This window comes from Salvelinus fontinalis, chromosome 2, assembly GCF_029448725.1.
Source record: "Salvelinus fontinalis isolate EN_2023a chromosome 2, ASM2944872v1, whole genome shotgun sequence".
Taxonomy (NCBI): Eukaryota; Metazoa; Chordata; class Actinopteri; order Salmoniformes; family Salmonidae; genus Salvelinus; species Salvelinus fontinalis.
Genome location: NC_074666.1, coordinates 90325206 through 90337388, shown reverse-complemented (window position 1 = coordinate 90337388; position 12183 = coordinate 90325206). Strand labels below are relative to the sequence as shown.

The following is a 12183-nucleotide window of genomic DNA, read 5'->3' as shown; positions in this document are numbered from 1 at the left end:
AAATACAACTATAATGAACTACAACTATAATGAAATACAACTATAATGAACTACAACTATAATGAACTACAACTATAATGAACTACAACTATAATGAAATACAACTATAATGAAATACAACTATAATGAACTACAACTATAATGAACTACAACTATAATGAACTACAACTATAATGAAATACAACTATAATGAACTACAACTATAATGAACTACAACTATAATGAAATACAACTATAATGAAATACAATTATAATGAAATACAACTATAATGAAATACAACTATAATGAAATACTACTATAATGAACTACAACTATAATGAACTACAACTATAATGAACTACAACTATAATGAACTACAACTATAATGAAATACAACTATAATGAAATACAACTATAATGAAGTACAACTATAATGAAATACAACTATAATGAAGTAAAACTATAATGAACTACAACTATAATGAAGTAAAACTATAATGAACTACAACTATAATGAAATACAACTATAATGAAATACAACTATAATGAAGTACAACTATAATGAAATACAACTATAATGAAGTAAAACTATAATGAACTACAACTGTTTGAGCCACAAGGTGGAAGCATATTATAATATTATATCTCTTATTTTTCCCCCTGCTGGCAAAGATGTACGGAGAGAAAAGATTCATGAGTAAAATGTTATTGTACATTTGTACATCAAATTAACTATTTTAAATAGATGTGGATGATTATTAAATATATACTTTCAGAATGATCTTATAATACAGTCATATCACACTAATGAAGGTTCTCAATAATGTGAAGTTGTAATTTAAACCTCTGGTCCATCTCTGGTTATTCATTAACATTACAGTAAACCTGCTCTACATCCTGGATATCTAGATCAACTATTTCTGGATCTGGACTAAAGTCAGAGAGCTGCTCTATTTGAGTTCAGTTAAACTCCCCCTCATTTAGTGCTGCTAACACTGATGTTCATCAACATGCTCAAATACAAACACGTGTTCTTTAGAATGTTCTTTAATATCCACAATACAGCAAAGCTCTAACTATTCCTCTATTATACATCTGCAAAACAACCAATTTCAAATATAAAAAGTATACTTATCATATAGCCTATGATATCAGTGTGATTAGCTATTTATCTTTTATGGAACATAATGTATATATGCAGGTTAAACTTCTAATGCATTAACAATATCTTGAAAAGTGATGTAGAAAATCAAATGGACATTACAATGGTTCTCAGGCTATTCAGTGCTGCATACAGACTTCTTGATGCCTTTCTCAGCGAACTTGGAGCCCGCGGTGACTTTACATGAGAACACTTTGTCCTGGTTCCATTCTGACGTGTCAACGGTCAGACAGCTGCTGAGTTGGAACGTCTTGTCGGCTTGCGGCACCGGGCCACTCGTAGCGATGCCGCCGGTGACCGGATTCCCTCCCGCGGTCCAGCTGACATCGGCGTAGCCCATGGCCATCTGACTGGCCAGACACACCAGGGTGACTTTGCTGGACTTCAACTCATCGCTGGACGGAGGGAAGATGGTCAAGACAGGCGGAGGGAGGCTAGAGTCTGGACCAATGGAATGAGCAGAATAAATATTACACTAAATCATTTGATATGTTAGTAGAATGAAACAGGGTTGTGTGATTATACTGTAGAATAAAAAATACAACATTGTCTCAAAGGCTACAAACAATTATCATGTTGGGCTCCTAAACTAAAAGGCACTAAAACCATGTAATTCTATTGTTACATATTACTCATATCTCTGTTTGTAGCTGGACTTTCTAAGTAACTCTCCATATGTGACTTTTCAGAGGTAAAGCAGATTTCTGTGCAAGTGGATAATGAGTTCAGATCTCTAAGTTTAAACATAATCAAGAAGTCAGATGTGGTGAATGAGGGATACAATCACACATATATCCTACTACTAGTCAACCAGCAAACGGAGTTACCAACTGCAATGTAATGAATCATGTAGCAACATTGTGTGTAACTACCATATACATGGTTTTATCATTATTTAATATAACGTGGGACCAACATTTTAAAGTTTCATACAACTTTATGTAGACTTCACATTCAAATCTACCTCTGAGTAAATATATTATTATTGTATGAGACATTATAAATGAGTAGTGTTGTCAAGTGACAGCAGTAACTACATGGTCAAATAGTCCATCACGTTTTTTAAGTTTAAATGTGAAATCAACAACTACAGATATACTGTAGGCTATGAAGATGTCACATGGTGTCCATGACTCTTGATAATCAGTCCACAAAGTAGGTTATTTACACTAAATAAATATGAAAAAATAATATCATGTTAAGTACTTTAACTTTATTAACTATTATGTATTACAAAAACCCATTTTAAAAAACATATAAGGTTGAAAGAAAGGGAACTCACCAGTAACAATGAGCTTGGTTCCTTGTCCGAATACCACAGTGATTCAGTTTGTATACACAGCCGTACAATAACCTCCTCCCTCTCACTACTGAGAGGACAGGAACTGAAACATCCATTCAGACAGAGCTTCACTCTCTCTACTGAGAGGACAGGAACTGAAACATCCCATTCAGACAGGGCTTCACTCTCTCTACTGAGAGGACAGGAACTGAAACATCCATTCAGACAGAGCTTCACTCTCTCTACTGAGAGGACAGGAACTGAAACATCCCATTCAGACAGAGCTTCACTCTCTCTACTGAGAGGACAGGAACTGAAACATCCATTCAGACAGAGCTTCACTCTCTCTACTGAGAGGACAGGAACTGAAACATCCCATTCAGACAGAGCTTCACTCTCTCTACTGAGAGGACAGGAACTGAAACATCCCATTCAGACAGAGCTTCACTCTCACTACTGAGAGGACAGGAACTGAAACATCCCATTCAGACAGAGCTTCACTCTCTCTACTGAGAGGACAGGAACTGAAACATCCCATTCAGACAGAGCTTCACTCTCTCTACTGACAGGCCAGGAACTGAAACATCCCATTCAGACAGAGCTTCACTCTCACTACTGAGAGGACAGGAACTGAAAAATCCCATTCAGACAGAGCTTCACTCTCTCTACTGAGAGGACAGGAACTGAAACATCCCATTCAGACAAAGCTTCACTCTCTCTACTGAGAGGACAGGAACTGAAACATCCCATTCAGACAGAGCTTCACTGTCACTACTGAGAGGACAGGAACTGAAACATCCCATTCAGACAGAGCTTCACTCTCTCTGCTGAGAGGACAGGAACTGAAACATCCCATTCAGACAGAGCTTCACTCTCTCTACTGAGAGGACAGGAACTGAAACATCCATTCAGACAGAGCTTCACTCTCTCTACTGAGAGGACAGGAACTGAAACATCCCATTCAGACAGAGCTTCACTCGCTCTACTGAGAAGACAGGAACTGAAACATCCCATTCAGACAGAGCTTCACTCTCTCTACTGAGAGGACAGTAACTGAAACATCCATTCAGACAGAGCTTCACTCTCTCTACTGAGAGGACAAGAACTGAAACATCCCATTCAGACAGAGCTTCACTCTCTCTACTGAGAGGACAGGAACTGAAACATCCCATTCAGACAGAGCTTCACTCTCTCTACTGAGAGGACAGTAACTGAAACATCCATTCAGACAGAGCTTCACTCTCTCTACTGAGAGGACAGGAACTGAAACATCCCATTCAGACAGAGCTTCACTCTCTCTACTGAGAGGACAGTAACTGAAACATCCCATTCAGACAGAGCTTCACTCTCTCTACTGAGAGGACAGTAACTGAAACATCCCATTCAGACAGAGCTTCACTCTCTCTACTGAGAGGACAGGAACTGAAACATCCCATTCAGACAGAGCTTCAGTCTCTCTACAAACATCTCAGGCTTTTCTAGAGTTCCTCTCTATGAAGTAACAGTATATAGAATAGCATCATATTCTGCTGTTGGTGTCTGGTCCTTTTGAATCCATCAGTTAAAGCACTATCCATATGATGCAGTTTTGACCTGATGATGATGATGATGATGATGGTGGTGATGATGATGACAACAAGAGAGACAACATCAGTTTCCTTTCAGACAATGTCTTCTTATAATCTTTTTGACATGTAGGAATGAATGGTTCTTCCATTCCCAGATCTCCCATTGTGACATGTATGTATTGTTGTAATAATCACTGACCAACTGCTGTTTCTTAGAGTTCACCCCACTGCCATGAAGCAGAAGTGAGTGTATTTGGGGAGGAGGTTTTTGTCATGGTGTATATCACTGGGATAGGAGAGTCATTTTGAGTCTGACAGTAATACACTGCTGAGTCTGTCTCCTCCACATTGTTAATAATCAAACAATAATCTGATTTAGACTGATGATTAGATGTGAATTTATGAGAGGAGAAACCAGAACCATATTCTACAGAGCTCCAACCAGTGTGGTACCACCTTAACACGTACTGAGGGACTCCTCCTGGAACCTGTTTATACCAACCAGCAATATTATCAACAGTCCCCAGGTTACAGTCCAGAGTGGTCGTCTCTATTATCAACTGTCCCCAGGTTACAGTCCAGAGTGGTCGTCTCTATTATCAACAGTCCCCAGGTTACAGTCCAGAGAGGCCTTCTCTATTATCAACAGTCTCCAGGTTACAGTCCATAGTGGTCATCTCTATTATCAACAGTCCCCAGGTTACAGTCCAGAGTGGTCGTCTCTATTATCAACAGTCCCCAGGTTACAGTCCATAGTGGCCGTCTCTATTATCAACAGTCCCCAGGTTACAGTCCAGAGTGTCCGTCTCTACTATCAACAGTCCCCAGGTTACAGTCCAGAGTGTCCGTCTCTATTATCAACAGTCCCCAGGTTACAGTCCAGAGTGTCCGTCTCTATTATCAACAGTCCCCAGGTTACAGTCCAGAGTGTCCGTCTCTACTATCAACATTCCCCAGGTTACAGTCCAGAGTGGCCGTCTCTATTATCAACAGTCCCCAGGTTACAGTCCAGAGTGTCCGTCTCTATTATCAACAGTCCCCAGGTTACATTCCAGAGTGGCCGTCTCTATTATCAACAGTCCCCAGGTTACAGTCCATGGTGGTCGTCTCTATTATCAACAGTCCCCAGGTTACAGTCCATAGTGGCCGTCTCTATTATCAACAGTCCCCAGGTTACAGTCCAGAGTGTCCGTCTCTACTATCAACAGTCCCCAGGTTACAGTCCAGAGTGGCCTTCTCTATCATCAACAGTCCCCAGGTTACAGTCCAGAGTGCCCGTCTCTATTATCAACAGTCCCCAGGTTACAGTCCAGAGTGTCCGTCTCTACTATCAACAGTCCCCAGGTTACAGTCCAGAGTGGTCGTCTCTATTATCAACAGTCCCCAGGTTACAGTCCAGAGTGTCCGTCTCTATTATCAACAGTCCCCAGGTTACAGTCCAGAGTGGCCGTCTCTATCATCAACAGTCCCCAGGTTACAGTCCAGAGTGTCCGTCTCTATTATCAACAGTCCCCAGGTTACAGTCCAGAGTGTCCGTCTCTACTATCAACAGTCCCCAGGTTACAGTCCAGAGTGGTCGTCTCTATCATCAACAGTCCCCAGGTTACAGTCCAGAGTGTCCGTCTCTATTATCAACAGTCCCCAGGTTACAGTCCAGAGTGGTCGTCTCTATTATCAACAGTCCCCAGGTTACAGTCCAGAGTGTCCGTCTCTATTATCAACAGTCCCCAGGTTACAGTCCAGAGTGTCCGTCTCTACTATCAACAGTCCCCAGGTTACAGTCCAGAGTGTCCGTCTCTATTATCAACAGTCCCCAGGTTACAGTCCAGAGTGTCCGTCTCTACTATCAACAGTCCCCAGGTTACAGTCCAGAGTGTCCGTCTCTACTATCAACAGTCCCCAGGTTACAGTCCAGAGTGTCCGTCTCTATTATCAACAGTCCCCAGGTTACAGTCCAGAGTGGTCGTCTCTATTATCAACAGTCCCCAGGTTACAGTCCAGAGTGGCCGTCTCTATTATCAACAGTCCCCAGGTTACAGTCCAGAGTGTCCGTCTCTATTATCAACAGTCCCCAGGTTACAGTCCAGAGTGTCCGTCTCTATTATCAACAGTCCCCAGGTTACAGTCCAGAGTGTCCGTCTCTATTATCAACAGTCCCCAGGTTACAGTCCAGAGTGTCCGTCTCTATTATCAACAGTCCCCAGGTTACAGTCCAGAGTGGCCGTCTCTATTATCAACAGTCCCCAGGTTACAGTCCAGAGTGGCCGTTTTTATTATCAACAGTCCCCAGGTTACAGTCCAGAGTGGCCGTCTCTATTATCAACAGTCCCCAGGTTACAGTCCAGAGTGGCCGTCTCTATTATCAACAGTCCCCAGGTTACAGTCCAGAGTGTCCGTCTCTATTATCAACAGTCCCCAGGTTACAGTCCAGAGTGGCCGTCTCTATTATCAACAGTCCCCAGGTTACAGTCCAGAGTGGCCGTCTCTATTATCAACAGTCCCCAGGTTACAGTCCAGAGTGGCCGTCTCTATTATCAACAGTCCCCAGGTTACAGTCCATAGTGTCCGTCTCTATTATCAACAGTCCCCAGGTTACAGTCCAGAGTGGCCATCTCTATTATCAACAGTCCCCAGGTTACAGTCCATAGTGTCCGTCTCTATTATCAACAGTCCCCAGGTTACAGTCCAGAGTGGCCGTCTCTATTATCAACAGTCCCCAGGTTACAGTCCAGAGTGTCCGTCTCTATTATCAACAGTCCCCAGGTTACAGTCCAGAGTGTCCGTCTCTACTATCAACAGTCCCCAGGTTACAGTCCAGAGTGGCCGTCTCTATTATCAACAGTCCCCAGGTTACAGTCCAGAGTGTCCGTCTCTATTATCAACAGTCCCCAGGTTACAGTCCAGAGTGTCCGTCTCTACTATCAACAGTCCCCAGGTTACAGTCCAGAGTGGTCGTCTCTATTATCAACAGTCCCCAGGTTACAGTCCAGAGTGTCCGTCTCTACTATCAACAGTCCCCAGGTTACAGTCCAGAGTGGTCGTCTCTATTATCAACAGTCCCCAGGTTACAGTCCAGAGTGTCCGTCTCTACTATCAACAGTCCCCAGGTTACAGTCCAGAGTGGTCGTCTCTATTATCAACAGTCCCCAGGTTACAGTCCAGAGTGTCCGTCTCTACTATCAACAGTCCCCAGGTTACAGTCCAGAGTGGTCGTCTCTATTATCAACAGTCCCCAGGTTACAGTCCAGAGTGGTCGTCTCTATTATCAACAGTCCCCAGGTTACAGTCCAGAGTGTCCGTCTCTACTATCAACAGTCCCCAGGTTACAGTCCAGAGTGGTCGTCTCTATTATCAACAGTCCCCAGGTTACAGTCCAGAGTGGTCGTCTCTATTATCAACAGTCCCCAGGTTACAGTCCAGAGTGGTCGTCTCTATTATCAACAGTCCCCAGGTTACAGTCCAGAGTGGTCGTCTCTATTATCAACAGTCCCCAGGTTACAGTCCAGAGTGGTCGTCTCTACTATCAACAGTCCCCAGGTTACAGTCCAGAGTGTCCGTCTCTACTATCAACAGTCCCCAGGTTACAGTCCAGAGTGTCCGTCTCTACTATCAACAGTCCCCAGGTTACAGTCCAGAGTGTCCGTCTCTACTATCAACAGTCCCCAGGTTACAGTCCAGAGTGTCCGTCTCTACTATCAACAGTCCCCAGGTTACAGTCCAGAGTGTCCGTCTCTATTATCAACAGTCCCCAGGTTACAGTCCAGAGTGTCCGTCTCTATTATCAACAGTCCCCAGGTTACAGTCCAGAGTGTCCGTCTCTACTATCAACAGTCCCCAGGTTACAGTCCAGAGTGTCCGTCTCTACTATCAACAGTCCCCAGGTTACAGTCCAGAGTGTCCGTCTCTACTATCAACAGTCCCCAGGTTACAGTCCAGAGTGTCCGTCTCTACTATCAACAGTCCCCAGGTTACAGTCCAGAGTGTCCGTCTCTATTATCAACAGTCCCCAGGTTACAGTCCAGAGTGGTCGTCTCTATTATCAACAGTCCCCAGGTTACAGTCCAGAGTGGTCGTCTCTATTATCAACAGTCCCCAGGTTACAGTCCAGAGTGTCCGTCTCTACTATCAACAGTCCCCAGGTTACAGTCCAGAGTGTCCGTCTCTACTATCAACAGTCCCCAGGTTACAGTCCAGAGTGTCCGTCTCTACTATCAACAGTCCCCAGGTTACAGTCCAGATTGTCCGTCTCTATTATCAACAGTCCCCAGGTTACAGTCCAGAGTGGTCGTCTCTATTATCAACAGTCCCCAGGTTACAGTCCAGAGTGTCCGTCTCTATTATCAACAGTCCCCAGGTTACAGTCCAGAGTGTCCGTCTCTATTATCAACAGTCCCCAGGTTACAGTCCAGAGTGGCCTTCTCTATTATCAACAGTCCCCAGGTTACAGTCCAGAGTGTCCGTCTCTATTATCAACAGTCCCCAGGTTACAGTCTGTTATGTTATGTTATGTGGGTCTGTGGACTTTTCGATGTGAATATTAAAATTACCAAAAATGTGAATATTATCTGCTATGACTACAAGGTCCGATAAGAATTCAGGGAACTTAGTGAGGAACGCTGTATATGGCCCAGGAGGCCTGTAAACAGTAGCTATAAAAAGTGATTGAGTAGGCTGCATAGATTTCATGACTAGAAGCTCAAAAGACGAAAACGTCATTATTTTTTTTGTCAATTGAAATTTGCTATCGTAAATGTTAGCAACACCTCCGCCTTTGCGGGATGCACGGGGGATATGTTCACTAGTGTAACCAGGAGGTGAGGCCTCATTTAACACAGTAAATTCATCAGGCTTAAGCCATGTTTCAGTCAGGCCAATCACATCAAGATTATGATCAGTGATTAGTTAATTGACTATAACTGCCTTTGAAGTGAGGGATCTAACATTAAGTAGCCCTATTTCGAGATGTGAGGTATCAAGATCTCTTTCAATAATGGCAGGAATGGAGGAGGTCTTTATCCTAGTGAGATTGCTAAGGCGAACACCTCCATGTTTAGTTTTGCCCAACCTAGGTCGAGGCACAGACACAGTCTCAATGGGGCTAGCTGAGCTGACTACACTGACTATGCTAGTGGCAGACTCCACTAAGCTGGCAGGCTGGCTAACAGCCTGCTAGTTAGCTGTATTGAAGTAGGCTAGACTAGCTTAGGGGTGTTTTTGGATATTTGCTTCTTTCCTTGGGTCCAGCTCAGCCCCTTTTCCTGCCCTTCTTTACCGCGTGTTTAAAAAAAAACCATGAGTGTTTGACGGTAATTTAGTTTACTGTGGTTATTTCGTTCTCACTGTTACTTTTTCACTACTATAATTTGCATGTGTTATGTTACGGGTCTCGTTACAATGCCCCCTAGACTGCCGGGCCAAAGGGATTCGTAACATACTGTAACTATTCAACTATCAAAAATATATATATTTTAGATTGGTATAACAAAAACTATATGGGATCATTTTGGTTACACTGAAAAGAGCAGTATTTAGTTTCATGTGAGTTGTGTTGGTTGGTTTACTGAAATAAGCATGTCATAATATAGATAATAACAATATAATAATATTATCTGGACCTGATAGTGGGGTTCTGAACTAACAGTACATTACTAAATGACTGTTGATGTAATATGTCTCTACTGTAAACCAGGGGACTGACTATCATGGAGGTTGTCTGATACATGGAGTCTTCTGTTAGGACTGAACCTTCTGGAATATCACTTTATCATTCATGCTTTGGGACAACTAGGTGTAATTGTTAATGACAACATTCTAGTAAATGTGTGAAGGGTTTTGTGTAAAACACAAGCATGGAATGTTCTCCTACTGCAGACACACTGGTTCAGGATGACTTGACATTCAGTTAGTGTCTATATTCAGAACATCTGAAAGCAGAAGTGAGTGTGTTTGGTGAGGAGGTTTTTGTCATGGTGTATATCACTGTGATACGTACGCAAAAGGAGAATCATTCTGAGTCTGACAGTAATACACTGCTGAGTCTGTCTCCTCCACATTACTGATTATAAACTGATAATCCTTATCAGACGTGGCTTTAGATGTGAAACGATCAGAGGAGAAACCAGAACCATATACATCAGGGGAGGCCTGAGTACGGTAAAACCTTAACACATACTGAGGAGCTCCTCCTGGAACCTGCTTATGCCAGCTTACATAATTTCTTTCATCTTTGGTGATGTCACAGTAAAAAGTAGCAGTCCCCTTTGTACTGACAGTCAGTACTGAAGGTGTCTGTGTCACTGCTTTCTGGCAACTGACATCTGTGGGAATTAAACACACAATTTATTAAGACATTTCATCATACATGAATGTACAACTTCTATTGAATTCTTTAGATTCAGAATGAACAAACAGTAAATCCTTACATGTTAGAGCAGTGATGAGAGTGCAGAGTGTCCCCAGCATGTTGTCAGTGTGTGGTGTGAACGGCCCTTACTGTCCAGCTGAGAGATGAGCAGGGTTGGAGTTTGAGGAGAGGAGAGGCTGCAGGACCCCCCTATAAGGAGACAGACAGGGAGGACTAGAGGGAGGGACCTCTACAGTTAACCTATCACCAAGCCATGTAGGACCAGAGGGAGGGGCCTCTACAATCACTAGCTACTCTCATAGTTGATTGACATGTCTGGGGGTTAACAGACTTCCACAGTTCTAATAATACTATTATAATTATTGATCTTTACTCTAAACACACTTACCTACAAGTCACTTTAAATGTGTCGCAACTATTTAAGCAAATGGTGTAACGTCCTGACCAGATTTCTTATGTGTTTTGCTTGTTTAGTGTTGGTCAGGACGTGAGCTGGGTGGGAATTCTATGTTGTGTTTCTAGTTCGTCTGTTTCTGTGTCCAGCCTAATATGGTTCTCAATCAGAGGCAGCTGTCAATCGTTGTCCCTGATTGAGAATCATATATAGGTGGCTTGTTTTGTGTTGGGGATTGTGGGTGGTTGTTTCCTGTCTCTGTGTTTTGTCTGCACCAGCTAGGACTGTTTCGGTTTGCCACATTTTGTTGTTTTGTATCGTTGTAAGTGTTAAAACTGTTTTCGTTTAATTAAACATATTGAGCACTGGCTACGCTGCCTGTTGGTCCGATCCCTGTTACACCTCCTCTTCTAGTGAAGAGAGGGAAGGCTGCCGTTACAAATGGGCTGTATGATAAACTATCTCAAATATATTTGTTCTGCTTTTGACCCTCCACCATCCTCTACCCTCATCACCGCTCCATTATATAATCCATGATGTTAATATTAATCACATATCCTCTACCCTCCTCCATTATATAATCCATGATGTTAATATTAATCACATATCCTCTACCCTCCTCCATTATATAATCCATGATGTTTATATTAATCCCCACATATCCTCTACCCTCCTCCATTATATAATCCATGATGTTTACATTAATCACATATCCTCTACCCTCCTCCATTATATAATCCATGATGTTTATATTAATCACATATCCTCTACCCTCCTCCATTATATAATCCATGATGTTAATATTAATCACCACATATCCTCTACCCTCCTCCATTATATAATCCATGATGTTTATATTAATCACCTCATATCCTCTACCCTCCTCCGTTATATAATCCATGATGTTTATATTAATCATCACATATCCTCTACCCTCCTCCATTATATAATCCATGATGTTTATATTAATCCCCACATATCCTCTACCCTCCTCCATTATATAATCCATGATGTTTATATTAATCCCCACATATCCTCTACCCTCCTCCATTATATAATCCATGATGTTTATATTAATCACCACATATCCTCTACCCTCCCCCGTTATATAATCCATGATGTTAATATTAATCACATATCCTCTACCCTCCTCCATTATATAATCCATGATGTTTATATTAATCACCACATATCCTCTACCCTCCTCCATTATATAATCCATGATGTTAATATTAATCACATATCCTCTACCCTCCTCCATTATATAATCCATGATGTTTATATTAATCACATATCCTCTACCCCCCTCCATTATATAATCCATGATGTTTATATTAATCACATATCCTCTACCCTCCTCCATTATATAATCCATGATGTTTATATTAAACCCCACATATCCTCTACCCTCCTCCGTTATATAATCCATGATG

The 12183-nt window shown here is 42.2% G+C and overlaps 1 protein-coding gene across 1 annotated transcript; it reads right to left on the bottom strand.

The window, feature by feature from the left end:
* Positions 1 to 1011: 1011 nt before the first annotated feature.
* On the bottom strand, positions 1012 to 10537 carry LOC129831397 (immunoglobulin lambda-1 light chain-like). Its single transcript, XM_055894764.1, has 4 exons — positions 10415 to 10537; positions 9972 to 10309; positions 2425 to 2461; positions 1012 to 1583 (listed from the first exon to the last, which is right to left on the bottom strand). Exons 1-4 carry the CDS (start codon positions 10452 to 10454, stop codon positions 1258 to 1260), a joined length of 741 nt encoding a protein of 246 aa, XP_055750739.1. The 5' UTR covers positions 10455 to 10537; the 3' UTR covers positions 1012 to 1257.
* Between the last annotated feature and the right edge of the window lie 1646 nt (positions 10538 to 12183).